The following is a 24,190-nucleotide window of genomic DNA, read 5'->3' on the forward strand; positions in this document are numbered from 1 at the left end:
AAGTTGCACGATTTCTACTTGGGACCCATTAGAAATTCAATGGGGGATTATAATATTTAATATAAAATTAAATTCTATTTGTTTAGTTATTTATGAAATGAACAAAACTGTACAATACAATTATATTAAATAATAGACGTAAACATTAATTTGTTTATCTATTGTACAATGCAAATTTTGTATTGAACGAATTTTAGCTTATTTTTTGAAAAAAATTTGTTATTTATAAATTAACGTTCAATTTTTTAATATAAAATTAAATTCTATTTGTTTAGTTATTTATGAAATGAACAAAACTGTACAATACAATTATATTAAATAATAGACGTAAACATTAATTTGTTTATTTATTCTATAATGCAAATTTTTTATTGCATGAATTTTAGATTATTTTTTGAAAAAGATTGGTTATTTATAAATTAATTCTACTTGCGCAATTATTTGTGTGTGAAAATGTACAAATCTGTGCAACAAAATGATAGTAGACAGGTGATATAAACATTATAATATTATATAATGCAAATTCTTTTCTTTCATGAGTTTTATCTTATCTTTTAAAAAAGTTTGATTATTGAATGTATTTACAAATTGATTGACGTTGAATAATAGGTAATTGAATCGATCTTGCTATTACATAAAAACATTCTACGCAAATCCTGCAAATTTGCCTCAATTAAACAGGTATTGTTTTTATCGTGTGTCTAATCAGGCGTAGAATACAATACAGCATAGTTTCTCAAACTTCATTGTATTACAATTATACTCTAATTTTGTTGATGTGCTTAGATACTATTTTCAAAAAAGTATATCTCTGGTATGCAGTAATTTAATTTTGTTGGTATTATTAAATACATTATATGTATATTATAATTATAATACAACTAGAATTATAATTATACGCAATTATAATTATATTTGAAACTTCGTATTCAATTTAAATAGTTCCCTATTTTTCAATTTAGACATTAATACATTATACACTATAATTATAATACAGGTAGAATTATAATTATATGCAATTATAATTGTATTTGAAACTTCGTATTCAATTTAAATAGTATCCTATTTTTCATTTGTGATATTAATACATTATATATTATAATTATAATACAAGTAGAATTGTAATTATATGCATTTATAATTATATTATACATATAATCTATTAATGTCTTATATTACAATTATGTTATATAATGTATTAATGTCTAAATTGAAAAATAGAGAATACAAATAGAATTGTATTATAATTATACTCTAATTTTTTTAGTTTAAAAAACATCCGTTTACGTTTAAAAAATTGGTATATTCAATTTAAATAGTTCCCATATTTTCCAATTTAGACAGTAATACATTATATACTATAATTATAATACAATTATAATTGTAATTATATGAAATTATGATTGTAATTATATTATATAATGTATTAATGTCTCATATTATAATTATGGTATATATGTATTTAAAATTCTTATTTTATTATTTTATTATTATTTCATTTACAATTATTTTTAAAAATGGCAAATAAACTAAAAACACACCTTTTGCATTATAAACAATTTTTATAATTTAATTTACAATTTACAAGATTCTATTGCATCCAAAATATAATAATATAATAATAATGTAATATAATTATAATCTTCATAGATTATAATTTTTTTTCAATCATTTTCTTGAGGTCCAACTCTAAATTCAAAAATGGCAAATAAACTAAAAACACACCTTTTGCATTATAAACAATTTTTATAATTTAATTTACAATTTACGAGATTCTATTGCATCCAAAATATAATAATATAATAATAGTGTAATATAATTATAATCTTCATAGATTATAATTTTTTTTCAATCATTTTCTTGAGATCCAACTCTAAATTCAAAAATGGCAAATAAAATAAAAGCACAGTTTTTTGCATCATAAACAATTTTTATAATTTAATTTACAATTCACGAGATTCTATCGCATCCAAAATATAATAATATAATAATAATGTAATATAATTATAATCTTCACATAATGTAATATAATTATAATCTTAAATAAAATAAAAACACACTTTATGCATCATAAACAATTTTTATAATTTCATTCATAATTTATGTGATGTATACTGCATCAAAATTATAATCTTCACAGATTATAAATTTGTTTTTTAATCATTTTCTTGGGATTCAACTCTAAATGCAAAAATGGCCGCTCACAGCAATTGAATGTTCATTTTCCATTCGATGATTTCAAGATAAATAATTAAATTCAAAGCGTCGATTAACGCATGCTTTACCGTGCATCGGCAATAAACTTGGATTTAATTTAAACAAATGATATGTCGCGTTTACGTATACGCGAAACATTAAATCGCGCGGTTGCGTAACGCGACGGAGACAGAGCTACGGAAAAATGCCGGGTTTCATTTTCGAGATTGAATTTTTTACTCTTAAATGGCGGTCGTTGCGACGTGTGTTGCGGGCCGCGATGCAATCCGAATTGCAATTAGATCGTGGGAAGAGAACGCGAGATTGTGCACCGACCACATTTTCAATATAAACGTGCAATGTAATTCGCCACTGTTTCGCTCGTTTCGATTCTGAATACAATAAATAAATAGCATCGTTTTTATTTCGAAATTGTAAACAAACGTTCACTGAAGGAACTTGCAAAAAAAAACTTTCATTGCTCGATATAAATACTTCGTGTGGCCTCAATAAGCTCTTTCTTTCGTTGTTTAAAAAGTACAATTTAATAACAAAAGAAAGGAGCTTCAAATTTAATATTTGGAAATTAATTAAGATTTGGGGGTTTATTTGACTCCATTTTTTGGAAGAGTACAATAAAATAAAAAAAAATGGAAGCTCTGAATCTAATATTTAATAATAAATTATCATTTTGGATTTGTTCGACTCCATTTTTAGAAGAATACAATTAAATAAAAGAGCTCTGAATCTAAATGACCCAATATTTAAACATAATCAAGATTTTTAGATTTCTATTACATTCTATTCTTAGAATCAAAGAATTCTTTTCAGAGAGCACGCGAAGGCCACTTTCTTGACGCTTTCCCCAAGTTTTTGCTACCAAAACAAAACAGTTAAACGACTTTCGTACTTTTGGCGCGCCATCTACCGAAACAATTGTGAACTTCACGAGCATAGATGCAAGAAAAAATTCGATACACGATTTAAATGAAATTCTGATCTCAACGGTGAGAAATTTACATGCTCATTGGTCCATTGCAACTCTTAGTTACGTCAACCGGTGTTAAATCGACTACAAACACCGACGAAAGGTAGAATTGGCTCGTGTTAGCCGAGCAACGACAACGCGTCGGCATCCTTCGAGCAACTAATTCGCGCGACCTGCTCAACGTATTTGACAACCTTGATTCGCATTTATCGATAACGTTCGAATCTCCGTTCGAAAGGATCGCTGTCATCTACTCTGTACAGTTCGAACAAAGCGACTACAAGTTTCGTGAGCCTTGATCGCGCAACTATCTAGCTACAGCGACTCGATCTCTCAAGGAAAACGAGTCATCGTCGATCGGCAATTCCTTTTGACTCTGGCAAAGGTTATGTCTAGCATTAACTCCATTTAAGAGACATCGCGAAATTATCCGTTCGATTGCACTAATTTCTTCCTGGAAGTCTAAGAAATATTTATATATCTCTTTGACGTACGATTTAAAAGGAAATAATTTTCAAACGTACACTATGTAATGTTTTTTAACACGTTCACTGCCAGATCAAAACTGCTTTATATTCTGAAAAAGTACAATTTTGATTGTAGACCATTGTAAGCTACATAACCTAAAATTTGTTTCGGTACGGTCACCCATATACTAGAATCCCCCATTAAAATTTTTCCCAACGTTGGCAGAACACCCCTGCATAGGTGGCGTGGCAGTCGATGTGTTAAATTAACGAAAGAGGTTATGCACGTGTTTTTACGATTGATCGTATTTGATTGATCGAAGGGCTAGATTGCTAGGCTCGAACCCTCCCCGCGATCTAGCCTAGATTTTCTCGCGTTCTTTAACCTCGCGAAGCTTTGCAAATACCCCAGTCCGCATTGCTCGCGACGAGATACCGTATCGTACGCAGAGAGAAAACAATGTCTGTACGTTGGCAGGATTTATTGCTGTTTATCTCCGTGATTAACGAACCGAGGATTTAGCTAGCGCCATGTACGCCCGTTTTCGCGCTCAGCGTGCAACGAAATTTTAAATTCTATCCTTTTACTTTCGAAAGAATTGAACGACTGGAGGAATATAGATAATCAAATGTACATAGTTCAATTTAATTAATTGGGGGGACAGTTTTCAAGTTTGGGGATAAATCAAGCTTCGTGGTTTTTTTTACAAATCTTAACCATATTTTACACTGTTTATTTAATTTGCATCCTTATATTATCTTCTTCCAAATTTTAATTTAGTTTATACTCTCTATACATGATATGTACATAGTTTATGATTAAAGTAGAATAGAAACTGTTCAAACCTTAATTTCCAATTCCTAATAAATATACCACTATCTTTTTCTAGTCTAAACTTTTCCTTTCTTATAGGTCGTACGTGAATTATTTATTTTTTGTATTTACAAAGTTTACTCTCACTCGTATTCGTACCCCATAAATGAAAGGAAACTTGTTTTCTATAAATTCTTTCAATATATTATTTTTACTAATTGTTATTTTTTTTTAAATATTAATTAATACACAAATTACAAATCCGATAGAGAAGTAGAATACAAAGAGTATACAACGATGCTAACGCTAAACAAATCAGGAAAACGTGTTTTTTCCCCCGGAGCGGTCACCCATCCCAAAGTACTGGATTCGAACGCGGCGAGTGCAGCTGCACTTCACTGATCAAGGCAAGGACCACTGTCTTCAACGTGCCACATCCCTTAACAAGTTATATCATTAATTTATTCGTATAAAAACAATGACTCGATTTATAAGAAACAAGCTATTTTTTTTCATTTATAGTAAATTACTATGACGGTGTACGAATATTAGTAGGAGTAACTGTTATAATACATTATTCCACGTTTCAAAAATTAACTTTTACTTAAAAATATTACGAATTAAATACGATTTATAGCCGACACAGCTTTCCAGGCTACCTTAACGCGTTAATTGGAAATTTATTTATTTGACCTTCCATTTTAATCTATATTGCAACGCGTTTGTAACTCCAAAGCGCCGGTCACCGGTGACCACCAATGGCAATCAACGCAACAACGAATCGTTATGAAATATTGACATAATACATTATTCAAGGTTTCAAAAATTAACCTTTACGTAACAATTTGCGAATTCCAAGCCATCTCAACACATTAACTGCCATTTTAATTCTCCATATCCAAAATATCTTCAACATTTGTTCGAATTATAGAAACATAGAAATATTCTATAATTCAATGATGAATTTGTTATTTTGCAATATTTTTAATTAAAGTATTATTTACAATATTGACAATTCTAAACAATATTATTGTAAATTTAAAGTGTCGGTCACCGGTGACCACCAACAAATCAACATGTTAACAACTCCCAGTGACGAATTATTATGTTTGTTATTTTACAATATTTCAAATTAAAGTATTGTTTACGATTTGACAAGTATTAAAATTCCCGTTTTAACCAATATTATAACACATTGTAAATTTAAAGTGTCGGTCACCGGTGACCACCAACAAATCAACATGTTAACAACTCCCAATGACAAATCGTCACGAACGATCGGTACCTGATACGATGTCTACGTTGACTACAGTAGAAATACTGACGGCAGACCGCTGGATCGTGGTTCATCTTGAACACATGTCACGCCAACGACGTCAACGACCGGGACCGTTCGTTTCCACGGTGTCTATCGATTTTCCTCTTCCTACGATCGTCTCTATTCTTCCACCGCGTTTCCGGGAGCGGTTCTAACAACCGGGGCGACAGTCGAATTAATTTCCTCGAAATTCCGTATGCCCCGTGTGTCTGGGATCCAACGTGTTAACAATCTTCGAGACAATCATGCAAAATACCGATTTCAAGGTTCCGCGCACGGTTCGAGTACACCGAAAACAATTAAATTTCAACTCATTTCCGGTTTAACTCACGTTCGACGATTTTTTTCCATTGTGTTTACCGATCTTCACGTTTTATGTCTATAATCTTGACGATTTATTGTCGTCTTCACCGATCTTGATCTGTTTTTCCGATTTATATCTGTTTTTTCTTACCGATCTTGCCGATTTACATATGTTGTTTTTAACGATTTTGATGATTCGTCGTTATTGTCTTCAAAGATCTTGACGATTTATATTTAGTTTTTTTACCGATCTTGCCGATTCGTCTTTCTTGTCTTCGCCGATCTTGACGATTTATTATAGTCTTCACCGATCTTGATCTATTTTTCTGATTTACATCTATTTTTTTTACCGATCTTGCCGATTTATATCTATTGTTTTTACCGATCTTGATGATTCGTCTTTCGTGTCTTCACCGATTTTGACGATTTATTATCGTCTTCACCGATCTTGATCTATTTTTCTGATTTATATTTATTTCTTTTACCGATCTTACCGATTTATATCTATTGTTTTTACTAATCTTGACGATTCATCGTTATTGTCTTCACAGATCTTGACGATTTATAGCTATTTTTTTTACCGATCTTGCCGATTTCTATCTATTGTTTTTACCGATCTTGACGATTTGTCGTTATTGTCTTCAGAAATCTTGACGATTTATATCTATTTTTTTTTTACCGATCTTGCCGATTTATATCTATTATTTTTACTGATCTTGACAATTTGTCGTTATTGTCTTCAGAAATCTTGACGATTTATATCTATTTTTTTTTACCGATCTTGCCGATTTATATCTATTATTTTTACCGATCTTGACAATTTGTCGTCATTGTCCTCACAGATCTTAACGATTAATATCAATTTTTTTTACCGATCTTGCCGATTTACATCTATTCTTCTTACCGATCTTTCCGATTTATAACTGTTGTTTTCACCAATCTCGACCATTTATATCTATTTTTTTTACCGATCTTGCCGATTTATATCTATTATTTTTACCGATCTTGACAATTATCGAATCTCGTGTTCACCAAAATTCTTCAGGAGGTCTCCAAAAATATTTCCAACCACGATTCCCCGTCGGTCGATGGCTTGACGCAATGCAGCGATGGTCGTTTCCGTTTCCTCCGCGCGGACCAATGACACTGAGTTTCGGCGCTCGATCGCCAGAATCCGCAACGTTATCGATCACGGTTTTGCACCGTGCACGTGGCCTCTCGATCGATTCTAAGGCGACCAGCGCTCACCAAGATCCACGGATCGACTAATACGACGCTCCGGGCGCGATCCTTGGAACACCGTCGTCGATTCGTACACACACGACGCCGACGTCGTTCCTCGTTCCTCTTAATTTCACCGCGAGCTTTACGTTCGTCGCGTTACAGGACGATTCACAACGCGCGAAACTCCCTTTTTTTTCAAGCTCCGTCTCGACGTTCGCGTCGGTTTTCGATCGGTTGCGCAACACCACCGTCTCCGTCCCGTTCGGGCTATAAAAATGTCCGTGTTGGGAAACGGGATATAAGCACTCGTTCAACACTTTGCGCACCGTCACGTTCCGGCCGTGTATACGTCCAACTCGTAGCGAATTATCGACTGGTCCCGATGCAAAACGCTGCCTAGGAGTCGGTGAAAAACAACACTGTCGTCCCTCTTCGAAAACACGAGGCGAGACGGTGGAAATTATCACCTCGACTCGCTATTATTAACTCCGCGGGAAAATGCGGACAAAAGAATATTCTTGGAATTTTCCTTCGACTCGACATTCGTTATTCGACAATTTTCAGTTCGTTATTTTCACATAATTCTAATTAAAATTATTTGCAATTTTAGAGTCGTAAAATTTGTGTTTGAAAAGTGCCGGTCACCGGTGACCGCCACGCGTTAGATGGATTCTAGCTGAAATTTCGACGCGATTTTCCTTGGAAATAACAATACCGTTGCAGTGTGGCGATTTTGAACGCTTTATACGGCCGGTCACGGTGAAAAAACGAGCGGAACCGAGGCGTATTATTCGGCGAAAGATGCGTCACCGGCCACGTAGCGACGATCCGTCGAGGACCACGGAGCGGGAAAAATCGACGTTAACGGTGGCGCGTCCGAACTTTTTCGCTGGCCCCCGTGTACTACGTGTCGCGTTACCGCGAACGGAACCTTGAAGATTCCACGATCGTTCGCGCTACCAACTGGATGGCTGTACTGGCAAACACTATTGCCCGACGAAACGCACGTATGCACGTAGAATCCCTCTGAAGTCGATGTATAACTGTACCCGGTCGGTGTCACGTGACAGACGGGGCAGGCAGATGAGCGCACGTGTGCGCTCGCGCCCGCTAGACCGCTCCTTGGAGACACCTCCGCCATTTTTTTTCTCGGAGGGATTAAACCACCCAAAAAGACTCGATTTTCAAGTATTTTTTACGGGGAAATTTGAGAGTTTAATAGAAATGGTCTGTTTATAGCGTGTGAAGCATTTTTCGAATTTTTGGAAACAATTTTCGCGAATTTTAATAGAAACTTGATTCGTTACTAGAATATGGATGTTTATGGGCTCGATTTTCACGAATTTTTCTCGGGAAATTTGTGAGTTAGATAAAAATGATCTGCTCATTATGTGCGAAGCATTTTTTGAATTTTTGGAATCAAATTTTTTTTGCATCTACGTGATTAGTATCACGAATTTTAATAGAAGCTTGATTTGTCACTAGAATAAGGATGTTTATGGGCTCTACTTTCACAAATTTTTCTCGGGAAACTTGTGAGTTTGATAGAATCGCTCGTTGGCGCCACCTCCGCCATTTTTCTTCTCTGTAGAGTTAAACCACCCAAATAGACTGGATTTTCAAGTATTTTTTACGTGAAAATTTGTGAGTATAATAGAAATGATCTTCTCATTATGTGTGAAGCAGTTTTCAAATTTTTGGAAATAATTTTTTTTGAGCGTCTATGTTCATTTATTTTGGAGAAAATGGTGGTAGCCTGAAATTCTAATAAAAGCTTGACTTCACTAGATTGTGGATGTTTATGCATTTATTAAGATACAAATTATTATATTTAGCTCTACTTATAAAAATCTCTATTAATAAAAATATATTATTAAAAATAAAATTTTTCTAAAAATTTTTACAATTCCCTTCCTCAAACCCTTATTGCACATAATTTACTACATTTACCTAACGTTTTATTCCCCTATTCCATTACTGGGTCTTCCCCGACACGCACGAAGCCGATAATTAAACCTAAAAACGATGCATCAGAGTGCTAATTTTCTTATCTCTAATTACACGTTCCCCACATTTAAATTGCACCTAAAACATCTATATACTTGTAAAGCCCATCTATCACCAATTTTTTACCATGCCTGGTAATTTATAACGTTACAAAATTCGTCAAGGTCCCTTAATAGCGTTTACTGTTTAGCATAGAATCGTTGAAAGGTAAATGTCAGCGAGTGGAGGGGGCCGAGCTCTATGTCAATGATATGCAATTTCCAAGTGGGTGCTCCGTTTCTTTTTTGTTGCAACGCTGTAAACAATGAGTCGATACGTCGGGTGCAGTTGTGTCCGTGGTAACAGGGCGGCAGAGAAGGCAGGAGGTGGACGGTTGCACGTGCTGCAACCGATACATCGGTGTGCAAGTGCATCGCGAGCTGTATTTATAGCGGAACGCGCGCGTTCTCCCCCGCACGTCATCGAGCTAATGGAAAGGAAATTTCGCGCAACGTTCACGATAAATCGTGATGCTTGAAAACTCCATTTGGGTTTCGGCAATCCTTCCCTCTCGATCTATAAATCGATTATTTTTAGAACTTTATTTACGCCCATCAAACATGTGCAAACTCACACAGTTAAATGTCATATACCACCCTCAATTCGAATAAAACATTAATTCAGATATAACTAAAAATTCTGTTTTACCGACGGGGGTAAAAAATAAAAATAAAGATTTTTAAATTATTGAGACGTGCAATAGGTAGATTTTGGATAAATATAGGTACTAATGTTAGCAAAATGGGGTTTAGAAATGGTGAATATAAGTCTGGGTCAATTTTGACACAAATTTCGACGCCGTTGCTTTGCATTTCTGTGGAATGTTTCTGATTTAATTTTATTGTGTTCCAGGCGCGGTTTTCATCGTCCATTCTCCGGTTCCTCGCGGAGAAACGATGGGAAACGCGAAACGAGTCGCGCGAGGCGTGTTCGGAGTTAACCGTTCTCGCTTTACCGGTTGCATACAAACGCGACTTTACGAAACTAAAACGCGCGGGGCAATTCGGAGTAAAAGTCCCGTAACAAACGTTAACGAGTTTGTCGGAGTACGAAAAAACTGGGGCGTTTTTTAGAATTTCATAAAAGCTAATAAAAAAAAATTACTAGGGAATTTTTTAAAAAAAATTACTAGGGAAATTTTTAAAAAATAACCGGATCAAAAAAATTACTAGTGATTTTTTAAATACTAGGGAAATTTTTAAGAAATGCTAGGGAATTTTTTTACTGGAAAATTTAAGAAATTCCTGAGTAAACTGTTGTGTATATGTTTAGTGATGTCTGAATGTGCTGTTTGAATTTTATTTAAAAATCATTATGGTACAATTTGTTTTCACATTTATGGGAGACACTTGTGTCATCTTCTAATTCAATAGAAGCCTGACATCTGCGAATCATAGGCAGTACATTTTCAAATATTTCTTCCGTGTCTCGTTTTGTAACATGCACTTTCTATTCGATGTCGTAAGCCCACATTATTTATCGTTGATGAGCAATGTCTCGAAGTGTCTCCGTAAAATAAGACAGTTTTTCGGGTCTCCCTCGCGCCATCTACAGTTATTTAATTATGAAAAATTTCCAACATACATATATCAAGAACAATGTCTTTAATTTAATCTAATAATTGAAAATCGAGGGTTTGGAAATCGAGAATTAAATAAGGAACGATCGAAGTTAAAGGTCTATCGGCGGCCATCTTGAAATCGCGTAAATATAAAAGGTACGTCGACCTACATAGAGCGCCACCTAGAGTTATTTAATTATGAAAAATTTCCAATTTACATATATCGAGAACAACGTTTCTAATCTAATCTAATAATTGAAAATCGAGGTTTTAGAAATCGAGAATTAAATAAGGAAGATCGAAGTTAAAGGTCTATCGGCGGCCATCTTGGAATCGCGTAAATATAAATGGTACGTCGACCTACATGGCGCGCCACGCGACGGCTGAAATTAGAGCGACAAAACGTGACTGTGAATGTCCCCGGGGAATGTTTTCGAACCGTGTGTTGCAAAGGAAGACGACACCGAGCCAGCAGCAGCGAATGTCATTCATACCGAACACCGCGACGCCTTATTGCGTACAAAATCCGCGTACCGTGAGGCGGACTGATGTAACAACGAGCCAGCAAAACAAACGGGCGACGCTTTCGCGGCCTCGTTGCACTTTTTCACGCGACGCAAGCACGACGGAAGCGTTTCTTCTCGAGAAATGTTACAATTCAAAACCGTAGAGAGAATATAACAAACAATATATACAGAGTGTTCGGTAACCCTGTGAAAAATTTTAATGGAGGATTCTAGATACCAAAATAAGACGAAAATCAAGAATACCAATTTGTTGATGGAGGCTTCGTTAAAAAGTTATTAACAGTTGCGCCTGTAGATGTGCAACCAGCGAACTTTAAACGTTAATATCTTTTTAACGAAGCCTCAATCGAGAAATTGTTATTCTTGATTTTCGTCTTATTTTAGCCTCTAGAATCTCCCATTAAAATTTTTTTTTCGTCGAAAAATTTCAGCACCTATCCGATTTTTTTTCTCGAAAATGTATAGGATTTCGGAGGTATGTGTATTCACCAAAAATGATTGTAATTGACCCCCACAACCGAAAATAATTTTTCCAGAACGATTTGAAATTTTTGAATTTAATTGTTAATAACTTTTTAAGGAAGCCTCCATCAACAAATTGTTATTCTTGATTTTCGTCTTATTTTAGCCTCTAGAATCCCTCATTAAAATTTTTTGCCCTGTATATAATTGTGCTTCTTTTTTATTTTTTCACTTTTTCATAATGTTAGGTTAGAATAAATGCCTGAAAATGATATTTTTGGGATTGGAGGAACAATACTAACCATAGCGAGAAATTCAGTACGAAGTTGGCTGGTTGGTCGTGCGCGAGACGATAACACCGCAAACGCCAGGCACGAGGCGACTTTCGTCTCAGTTTCGTCCCGTTTTCGACCGCAGAAAAATTGTCCACGAAACGAGCTCGTAGACCGCGCCGTTCCACGCGAACCCGAATATAAATAAGACGAGTGGAACAGAAAACCGCATGTAATACGGGCGATCAGCGGTTATCGGTACCAACGCATACCACGCCTTTTCGTTCCACGTGCTTTCATGAAAGTTATCGCCGTCCGTGAGTTCTAAATGAACTCGTTAAAGATACCAGTTCGTTCTCTTTAACCTCCCAGCCGACTAGAATCGCAATCTATACTTTATTCGGCGAACCAACGTTACGCAACGAGATGAGCGAATAACAAACGGTGAAAACGAGCGTAAGCAGTATTCGTAGAGTGTTTAATTTCAACAGACGGATCGCGTGTCTTTGGTTTTTTAAACGTTTCATTCAGAACTGTTGAAATCTGGTACGGGAAAGGCAAGGTGCAGCTAAAATGTAGCATACGTTCTCGAACTGTACAAGCAACGACCTTTTGTTGCGCGCGCAACTAATCGCGAAACAAAGGATCCAAGATGGCGACTAACGCGAAGGACAAAAGCGATTCATAAGGACGAAACAAGACTTTTCAGCTTGAAATTACATTTTCAATCGAAAACAATGAATGTAAGCGGTATTTTCACAGCGTTCGATTGCAACAAAAGGATCGTGAGTCTTTATTTTTTTACAGAACTGTTGAAATCTGGTTCGAAAGAGGTGAGGTGGAATATACATTCTCGAACTGTACAAGCAGCAACCTTTGTTGCGCGCGCAAATTGTGAATCGAAATAAACAAGATGACGACCATCGCGAAGGACACAAGCGATTCATAAGGACGAAAAAAGACTTTTCGCTGCTTTTTTCACTATCCTTGAATGTGTCCAGCGAGTAGAAAAATCGAAAGTACTGCTAACAGATTTCCCGTTTATGGATCAAACCGCGTAACGATATTGTTTGAAAATCAGCTGTTTCTTTCCAGTACAATATAACAATTATCGCAACGCTCGTTAAGTTTTGCCTCGCCGCCTCTTGCGTCCGCGTAATTACGCCGGCCTCTTCTTTGGTTTTGATCGCGATGCAACCCGCGCCATAAAGTTCGCTTTACGATCATACGCGTTGTTATCGAGTAATTAAAGCTTTCAAGGGAACAGCTTCGAATATCAATCGTATCGAATAATCAATTTTTTTCTTTTTCTTCTTTTTTTTTACAAAGCGTTCCGCTTAACGACTACCTGGATTACTCAAACCATACACACGTCATTTATCCGTTTTTCTAATCGCTCTTAAAGAACGCGGCTATTCATTGTGGTATCGAACACGGCTCGCGTGTCTCGCGTTCTAATCGAAACGAGGCCTCATCTCGATGATTTTCCTATTACGATTTTAACGGTATGTCGTGATTGTATCCCCGAGGCTTGGATCTAATGGGGCTCACCGGGCACCGTAATGTCGATTACGCCAATTCTACCAGGAACCGTTTTAATTTCTCCTCGTCGCGGGATTAATCCGTACAGGAATGTCGGTTTCCATATTTGCGGTGTAAAATTCAACAATAATAACTTTCGATACGAGCTATTATTATGTTCAGAGAACACTGGGAATCCCTGTACAGTGCAATTGAAATGCATTTGCGAGAGATTTTGTTCAAACTTTTTCTAGAGCAAAAATAATTATCGAGATCTTCTTTGAATCGTGTTTTCGAAGTCTTCGAAACTTTGGGACCATTTTGAAGAGAGATTTGATGGGTCCAAGGTGCATTCGACGTGCAGCAGACAATGATAGCGCGTAGGAAGGTGAACCCGGAGCCACGCACTCTGACCACTACAACGCCACCGGTGAAAAGAGAAACTAGAGGGGAGGGGAGGGGGGAAGCACATAAACGTGCACGCCCATACTTGCACTTGTTACGGTTACAGGCGGGCGTGTGCGTCGCCACACGGTGAAAACGTGTGCGGCACACACAAGCAGCTAGCAAATTGAAAACGATCTTTGCAATAACAAATACGCACCGGCATCTTTAACCCAAATTACAGGCCAATTTTATGTGAGGCATAAAACGGTCTTGCAATTCGCCATTTGCAATCAGACGATCGTTGACCGCGCGTTTAACCGAGTCTACTGTACCATTCGCTCTACTATAAACGCTCGCTGAAATCGAATATTCGATAAACTTGAATTACTTCCAAAGTTTGAAAAAAAATATTTCTATTCTTTATATCGTAATGACAAAACTATTACTGGATTTGAAATAGGTTCTTGTTAATATTAAAGAGATTAAAAATTGTTTCGTGCTATTACGAGTCAACGCATAAATTATTACGAGAATTATTTTTAACAATAAAATTTTAAATAAAGGATTGTTTATTGCATTGGGCGAATAAATATGCAAATTTTAATCATGGAATATGTTACAAATACGTTTAGAAGGTTATTTGTCATTTTTTGATTCAAATTTCGCGCCAAGTTTCGGCGCCATTTGCAATCAGACGATCGTTGACCGCGCGTTTAACCGAGTCTACTGTACCATTCGCTCTACTATAAACGCTCGCTGAAATCGAATATTCGATAAACTTGAATTACTTCCAAAGTTTGAAAAAAAATGTTTCTATTCTTTATATCGTAATGACGAAACTATTACTGGATTTGAAATAGGTTCTTGTTAATATTAAAGAGATTAAAAATTGTTTCGTGCTATTACGAGTCAACGCATAAATTATTACGAGAATTATTTTTAACAATAAAATTTTAAATAAAGGATTGCTTATTGCATTGAGCGAATAAATATGCAAATTTTGATCACAGAATATCTTACGGATACGTTTGGAAGATTATTTACCATTTTTCGATTCAAATTTCGCGCCAAGCTTCGGCGCCATTTTGCCAGATCGTGAAGACGCCTTACGAGAAGTGCGTTCGTCGAAAATGTGCACACTTTCTAGAGTTTAATACACGAGAAAACGGACAAGCGACGTCTTTTATTATCGTTTCGAAGAAAAAAATAATTATCACGCGCACGCGCTGATTTAAGACGTTTCCAAGTCTTCGAGACTCGACTTATACCACGTACCGTTTCGCTCTAGTTAATCGCCATTATCGAACCGTACGGTTTGCCTCTGTACAGGAGGTGTATCGTCCGCTGGACGATACTATGGCAGTTTTTCGATCATTCCAGGTAAAGTAATTCCTGCTGACACGTAAACGTCACGAAAGTAAGTTCATCGCGCTCGAACAATGGCGGTTGTCAAACTTCTGTAATTGGCTCGTATCCGTAGTTGCACCTAGCGTTTCAAACTTTCTCCAAATATTCTGGCAACCGCAGCTCGATAAACGAAGTTACAGACAATAGTCATTTTATCGTAAAAATTTTCTAAAAATACAAATTTCGAGATCTTCGAAAACTCGAGGCTTACAAATTGTTCCAAATCGGCTCCTCGAACATTTGCATATATTTTTTTTAAGTTATCGAGATTTTTTAGAACAAGAGGTCCGTTAACCTTGCATTGATAGTTTATTTGAAAACTGAAAAAAGCGTTTAAAATTCTCAGGGAAAGTTCAGGCAACAAAGTCACGGGGACCGAGGGTAAGAGAAAACCGGTTGCTCACTCGTTAACAACAACTACGAATACGATGAATCTTGCTGGCTTCCAACGTCAGATTCTACGAGAAGAGGCAGCGTTATCTCGATGTTTCCACGACGCTGGAAATTTTCGTACGCTTTCTTTGCCGCGGTCAAACATCCCGAATTAATCTAAATTTATTTTTCCCCGCTTTGCTCGAACTACGAATTCGAGGGATTCGGTGATTCGTCGACAAAATGTAAACTGTGCGAATACAAAATTTATCGCAGTATTTTTCGAAACATCGAACGAAACGTGTTATTTTCTTTCGAGCGAAACAAAGAAATTAATGGGTACGATTGTTAAAAAAAACGTCCAAGTTGCTGTGTTTTGTTCGCCCTTGTTGATAAGAGAAAATCGTTAGACCGTACACGACAATTGGCGTCGGTGTTACGAATACCGTCGAGGTGGACTTGAACAAAGGCAACGGCTTCGCTCGGGAAATAATCAATAAGAACAAATGTTCGTGGTGTACGTGTAGGCTAGCGTTTGAGCATGCATACGTTTGTTTCATTATAAATGGACAGATTTCAACGCTGGGTCGACAATGCACGTAAATAAATGTTATAAACGATATAGATACTCCTTTGCATCGAGTTGAGCAAGATTAACAGTGGAGACGAGATGATGAGGACGGGTCACTTTTGACCCACCCTTTCAAAAGCCTTCTAAGACGTTGCAGAACGAACTTTATTAAACATCTACCTTTATATCACTGTTAGTATGGACGCTAGTATATAAATACATAGGTCGAGAACTGTAAATTAGTATTAATGCAATATTCAATCCTCGATGGAAAAGGCTTCGAAGGACTCGTATCCGGGACGCACTGATCCGTTAGAAACGTTTCGATTAGTTTCCAGAGTGACGAGGTCTTTCGGTGAAAAGATCGTGTCAATTATGAAACTTTGAATAGGATGAAACCGTGATTATTACAGTGTACCGTTAAGGAAACCACATCAGGCAGTACCGTTGACCTGAAGCCGCGCGTTCCCGTACCACCACTGACCCAAAAACGACTCTCATTGTTTGAGAATCGAGACAATTACACGTTCTATCCTCCTATTTGCATACGAGAGTACGCGGAAACGCGACCACACTCTCGAATATGTTAATAACAGGCAAAAAAGGCTGCTGTCTGAACAAATATATGTAAACACAATTCTTCAAAATGGCGGACAGTGGTTGGACGAAGGGTTCGAAATCTCAAAGCCTAAAAAACCTAAAAAACGACGATCAAGGATATTAAGTTTCGTTCGACCCCCAGGATTCGAGTAAAAATTTAATTTTAATTCGAGTTAATTTTCCCAAAGCAGTATGAAAATTTTTGCATAACCTAAAAAAACGACGATCAAGGATATTAAGTTCGACCCCCAGGATTCGAGTAAAATGCACGATATCGGAAGCAGCGGATGCAAATGTAACTGCGCACGGTTAGTTGCTTGGCATAATAGGGCCAACAAACGATTCTTCGCGGTAACTACGCGTGCAGATTGGACATCAATGGGATAAGTTCGCGTGATATCGTTTCGATACCGACGGTCACGGCCCGGAAAACGATCGTTCCTTTGAACTTTCTCGATTCCCGGTAACCGTCTGCAGCCGGTTAATCGACGAAGCCCCGGGTTTACGACGCTTGTAAGAAACGCGTCGCTTGCGCTGTTCATTGACGGAGAAACCGTTCCACGGACTCCGCTAAACCGGCTAGAATGACGGGGCAGCGACGCTAATCTCCCTCGTTCAACGACACGCGCGCCTCCAACCGTATACAATTACAATCGATGCGTAGAGGGCGGGCCCGGAGATTCGGGGAACGAATAAAACAAAATGATGGCCACGCGTCAACGATAATGAATATACAGTATTGTCTCTATAGAAGCGACGCTCTCGGGGCTCAACGCTCGGCTATATCGTGGACGAGAAACGATTCTTGATACTTTGTTGACGCCTACTGGAGGCGGCGAGTATAGAAAAGAACAGCGAGCATATGACAAAGAGGGACTGAGCGGCCGAGCATCGCCGAATTTGCTATCGCTTCCTTCGCTTCGGGTCGGCTGTAACGAAACACAGGCGATGTTTATGCGAGCCTATACGAAATCGGTGTTCTAATTCTGACTTCTACCTCTCTTGGTAGAGGTCGCAGAATGAAATACTGATTCTGTATAGGCTCGCGTAAACATCGCCTGTGTTTCGATACAGCCGACGTGGAGTCACTTGAGCGATGCATGCCTTTGATTTCTTATTGCGTTAGTAAATAGGACCTAAATTGTATATCGTATTTGGTGTCATTTTAATCAGAAAAGTGTCACGAATATGTTGATGAAGTTTGAAAAAAGGAAGAACAAAAATAAAGATGAATTTCGTTGTTGATTTAATATTGTATATGTACTAGTTAAATCGTGTCATAACTTCAGTACATATATGTATGTATCGATCGTTTACTGCAATAGTGATATAACCCGAAAAGATATACATAACTTGCGAATTTAAACTGTTTAACCAACTTATTTTACTCTGAGTTGTCTCACGATTTCGGCAAATAAATGATAGGTCAATTAAATTACAATTCCCTTTTTTCAGATGAGGATACACTTTAAAGAAAGGTCAAATGTATATTATAATTTATGAAAAACAATAATAAAAATTATGTTGTACTTGATCTTAGTTAAATCAGAAAACTGTCACAGACATGTTAAAAGTTTCAAAACAAGAAAACGAAAAATAAAAAATTTGTCCGTATCGTATGACAATGTTCGACGACCGACTGTCAAACGCGCCGCTATCTTGGGGAACCGCCCATAGGAAGGCATACTCGCCGATACAGCGAGTGCTTAGTTCTAACGGTACGCAGTGGGGATAAGTAGAGGGGATATGATATTTGCCTATATCGTGGACGAGTTCCGAGCTTATATAGAGAAAATACTGTACTTCGATGTTACGTGTTTTCTTAAATAGAACACCGACATCTCGAAGGCTCGAGACCATTTAAGAATGCGGTATAATTACAAAGGTATCGGTATTCTTTGTTGAAGATTCTTTGTCGCTTATCGCGCCGACAAACAACACAACTGCGCGACAACGTTAAAAGTATTATAACCCAGACCTAACCCTACAGCTCTGCACCTGATAAAATAAAAATGTCTCGCATTCGAATCGAATTTTCATAGAATTTTAATAGCAGCAATCGTGTTTAAGTTGAAGATTGGAATTTTCTCGCGTCGACGACGGAGGAACCTCTCGCGAGACTTCTCTGCGTCGGGAGATCTTTGCTACACGACGCTAGAACGTGGATTGCGCAACAGGTTACACGGTTCATCGACGGCGAAACAATCTCCGAGCAATCGAGATCATCGACCCTCGCGGACTCGATCGAATCGCACGCAACATCGTCTGCCGCGCTTTTTCTCACGGATTGTTGTCCGAAACGCGCGACAACGATTTCCGTATCCGCGGCGATCTTCCGTTATTACGCCGCATCCGAGGTAAAAAACTTTCCAGAGACGCGCGGGAAGACTTCTCCAATCGGATTTCAGGCTTATTTTTTCAAAATATTAAATTTGTCATCGAAATATCTATGGAAAGGTTACTTGGGTTAATGGTCTTCTTCAGAAACAATATGGCGTCGAATGTGGACAAAAATGATGAAAAGAATCTTAAAGTAAGAGTATGACATAAGTAAGGGAAAGGTTAATAACAAAAGTCAAGGATTTTTATTCGAAAGAAATGTTAATATAGTATAAAACACCTAGAGGGGAAAGTTATTTACACTAATGTCGTCTTCCAAAAACAATATGGCGTCGAATGTTAAAGAAAGGTTAATGTTCTTCAGAAACAATATGGCGTCGAATGTGAAAAAAATGATGAAAAGAATCTCAAAAAAAGAGTGAAATAAGTAAGGAAAAGAAGTTAATACGAAAGTTAAAAATTTTTACTTAAAAGCAAAGTTAATATAGTCTGAAATATATGGAGGAAAGTTATTTACACTAAGGTCTTCCTTCAGAAACAATATGGCGTCGAATATGGAAGAAATGATGGAAAGAATCTCAAAAGAAGAATATGCAGTAAATAGGTTATGTGAAGAGATCAGGAGAGAAAGAAGTTAATACAAAAATCAATAATTTATACCCAAAAGTAGAGTTAATATAGTCTGAAACACCTAAAAAAGAAAATTGTTTACACTAATGTCGTCCTCCAAAAACAATATGGCGTCGACTGTTAAAGAAATGCTACAAAGAATTTCAAAAGATGATTGTAAAATACGATTATATGAAGAAACCAAGAGAGAAAAGGAAAGAAGTTAATTCAAATGTAAAATGCCAAAAATTATTGCTCAAAACCAAAGTTAATTATAGTAATCATCAAAACCAATATATGAACTCTACTATATGATAAGTCCAACTTAACCTAACCTATTAAGATAACACTAAAAGTGCAAACTAAATGTAAAAACCGATAAGAATAGTAAAATTCATCCCAAAAACCTAAAAAGTGAACAATGTCGAAAAATTTTTGTAAGAACGATAAATGTCAAACGATACAAAATAGTAAACTTTAGTTGCTGTTCGACGTCTTGAGCGGCGATGGCGCGACGAATAATTTAGAGACGCATCGATCTTCGATGCCGCGGCGCATAACGGAAAATTATTAATCGACGGGGAAGACGACCGTGTTCAATTTGATTGTCGGACGCGCGTCGCGGTAACACGTTGCGTCAACTCATGGCGGAAATGTAAAGCGCGTATAACCAGCCGTGATGGTGGACACGAGGAGCTGTCGCAACTCTCGTCAATTATTCTCGACACGAGGGCCCTCCGGGGTCTACACGCCCGGCCATAATCGTCGAATGTTTATCAAGAGTTAAATAACTCAAGATCACCCTCTTCGTTGTCTTTGATATCAACAATTTTCGAAACTCGCCGTTATTTCGCGGTAAAGTAAAAAAACGTAATGGCGGACGGGCGGAATCCCGCGCAAGAAAGCTCGTGGAAGTAATTTTCTGGATTAATTTCCTAACGCCTTGCCCACGAAGTGTATCGACGGTTTGCGTAAGAGGGATCCGAGACGCAAGCAGTGTCAGGCTTGGACGAGCAACGAGCAACGGCAAACTCGTTAAGCCGATTCTCGTTTCCGGCGCGCGTGTGGCAAGAGGATTGACCGAAAGAGGACCAAAACGTGGCTTCGGCGTCTAATTGATCTCTAGGAAGTCGTTAACGAAACAATTGTCAAAAGATAAGAAAGGACTCACCGTCTGGAAGCGATTCGCTGCGGACTGGTCACCGTGCTGGAAGGTGGGCTCGTGGAAGCACCGCCGAATGAGCTGGAGCACGTCGTCGTTCCCGAGGTGGTGTCACTGCCGGTGGTAGTCGACAGAACGCTGCTTTGCCTCGAGGACACGTCGCGACTACGCGCGGCTTGCGATCGACTTCCCCTGAACTGTCTGCCACCCCGTCGCGGCGGCACGACGTTGGTGCTGTTCACGTTCCTCACGGGGGCGCTGGAGGGCCTGAGGAGGGTACCGGAAGTGCCGTTGGTCTGCGCGGCGAGGATCTCCGGGGCGATCAGCGCGATGTCCGGCAGAGAGTTGGGCGCGGATACGATAGCCCCGCGACGGTTATTCGTGTCGCCGCTGCGCTGTCTCTCGATGCCTTCCGGCAGTCTCAAGTGCCTTAAACGTCTCATGGACGCCCTTACCCACGAATTCACCACCGTGGTCGCGTTCTCGCGGCCCACGGACTCGTTGGCCGCGTTGCACCGCGTACCCTCATCCTGATCGGTGTCCTCGTTACGGTCGGGCAACGGGTCGGAGGTCGACCATCGCGAACCACCGACCACCAGGGACTTTGCCGTCCCGGAGACGGACATCGCGGCACTGCAGCCCGCATCGGTAGCACGATGCTCGCAACCGCGCCTGCGCCTCGCGCTCTCGCTGGTGGGGGATGCGCTCCCCCCTCGGTGTTGCTCGGCGGTCTCCTGAACCGCGTCGACCGCAACGGGCGCCGACGACGACTCCGTGGGCCGCGGGCACTCCACTTCCTCCAGCCACGACCAATCTACTTCCGAACAATCGGAACATCCGTCCTCGGGGCTCGTGTCCAGCTCGTCCTCCCTCGAAAAGCTGGAAAACGAACGCCATCTTTCTTTCATTCGCGCCACTTTCAAACGGACGATCTTTCTTAGCGACGGTTGAGCATACTTTGGGACTATCCTACGATTTCTCAGCGGATGTTTGGTAGCTTAAATGTGTTATAACTAAACTGTGAATCAAATTCGTATTTGTACGAATTAATGCAATGGGAGCTTTATAGAGGTTATGTGAATATAGTATTTCTTATATTTTTGCATATTAAGTGAATTTTGTAGTTTCTTGAGAATTGAACATCCACAGTCTAGTTACAATATTAACCCTTTTGAATCTGCAAAACTTTATAACCTCAAATGTAAATATAAATGTGTTCCCACAGCCAACCACGAGTATGCTTGATTTTATGTATGTGAGCTACTATTTATGATGAAATATGTGTATCTATTAAGAAATAACAGAACTTGGGTAAACAATAACACTCAAAACAGGAATGAAGAGAGAGAATGAATTAAAAGAAGGCTATATGAAAGTTTAAGAATATCCAAGAGCTAATATCAATTGCTATTGCAATTTATGTTAAATTTTACTGATACAATGATGAACCTATATCAACTTGTGACGCCTTTCAATGAAAGTACTGAGCAATTAATTGTCCGTAAATCCAATATTACTTGAACATACAAGCCATGGTACCTTCCATATCATTTTGGATGAGGTTATGAGGATTTGAAATGGGATTGGACGCCCTGTGATCGCCGTTAGAGAAACAATCGTGCCCTAAATGAAGAGCGTACGACAGGTCGTACGGCGAAAGTTCTAAACTCCTTTGTTTCTCAGGCGTGGCTGCACGTGCCACTTCGGGGATCTGCACGACGTCCAACCGACTTGGATCCACGCTTCTCGCGCACGACTCCCGTGGCACTACTTCCGGCTGCTCGCTCTTGTCGTGCAACGTAAGTACTCCCCTTACCGGGACCCGATGCGAGACCGCGCGTACAAAAGGCTTTTCCACCGTTCCATTCGATCCCCGTGAGTGCCACCCGCACCTCACATCCGCCTATCGTTCGATCTAGGGTCGTTTCAACAGTTCACCCCCCTCATGACATTATCTAAGTTTTTTTTACTTTATTTGTATTTTAAAATTACATTTGTTTTATAGATTTATCACTTTTCATTGTCCCTGTTATTTAGAACTTTTTTGATTCCTTCTCAACGATGACATCAAGAGCATGATGGAAGCAGCGAAGCTATTGAAATTATGTTTCGCCTTCCATTTGTCAAAGCGCGATAAAATCCACGAGATTTCTTTTACCCTTTCCGTTAACAGACAGACTTGTTTTTATTCTCGTTATCGCTGCCCACGGGTTTTTTGATAAGTTTCTGCAGAGCTAACGTTAACGACACGAACGAATTGGTCTTTTTAATTAGGAACACGAACGCTGACGGACGGTTTCGCTTAATAGATGCGAGATAACCGCGAATTGTTAAGTTACAGTGAAATATAGGGTGTTCTGCCACTCCTAGGAAATTTATTTTTGTCTAGAGGCCAAAATAAGACGGAAATCAAGAATAACAATTTGTTGATGGAGACTTCGTTAAAAAGTTATTAACAATTAAATTCAAAAATTTCAAATCGTTCTGGAAAAATTATATTTAGTTAAGGGGATCAATTGCAATCATTTTTGGTGAATATGCATATCCCTAAAATCTTAACCACTTTCGAGAAAAAAAATCGGATAGGTGCTGAAATTTTTCGACGAAATAAAAATTTTAATGGTAGTTTCTAGAGGCCAAAATAAGACGAAAATCAAGAATAACAATTTCTTGATTGAGGCTTCGTTAAAAAGTTATTAACAGTTGCGTCTGTAACAGTTACGCAGGTTGCACATCTACAGGCGCAACTGTTAATAACTTTTTAACGAAGCCTCCGTCAACAAATTGGTATTCTTGATTTTCGTCTTATTTTGGCCTCTAGAATCCCCCATTAAAATTTTTCCCAAGGTTGGCTGAACTTCTTTATTAATATTCCAGCGAATTTGCGTGATTTCATTTAGGGAGTGATTTTTATAGAAGTGTATTCTTATCATTTCAAAGCGTGTCTCGCAAGTCAATGCTTTTTGCTACCCACAAATTAGCGTCCAATCCTGCTTGATTCTCAAGCCTGACAGATATCATTTGATCGTCTCGCTCGCTTGAC

The 24,190-nt window shown here is 38.3% G+C and overlaps 1 protein-coding gene across 3 annotated transcripts in view; it reads right to left on the bottom strand.

Moving 5' to 3' along the window:
• The window catches only part of LOC122399726 (sodium-dependent transporter bedraggled), a 56,090-nt gene that overhangs the window by 22,604 nt on the left and 9,296 nt on the right, over positions 1-24,190 (bottom strand). For all 3 annotated transcript variants that reach the window (XM_043400623.1, XM_043400625.1, XM_043400624.1), the window contains exon 3: positions 21,157-22,026. In XM_043400623.1, coding sequence (XP_043256558.1) covers positions 21,157-22,026 — 870 coding nt within the window. The remainder of the gene's footprint in view (positions 1-21,156; positions 22,027-24,190) is intronic.

The sequence above is a fragment of the Colletes gigas genome, unplaced genomic scaffold (genome assembly GCF_013123115.1).
Source record: "Colletes gigas isolate AHSC1104 unplaced genomic scaffold, ASM1312311v1 Colletes_gigas_Sc00015, whole genome shotgun sequence".
Classification (NCBI taxonomy): domain Eukaryota; kingdom Metazoa; phylum Arthropoda; class Insecta; order Hymenoptera; family Colletidae; genus Colletes; species Colletes gigas.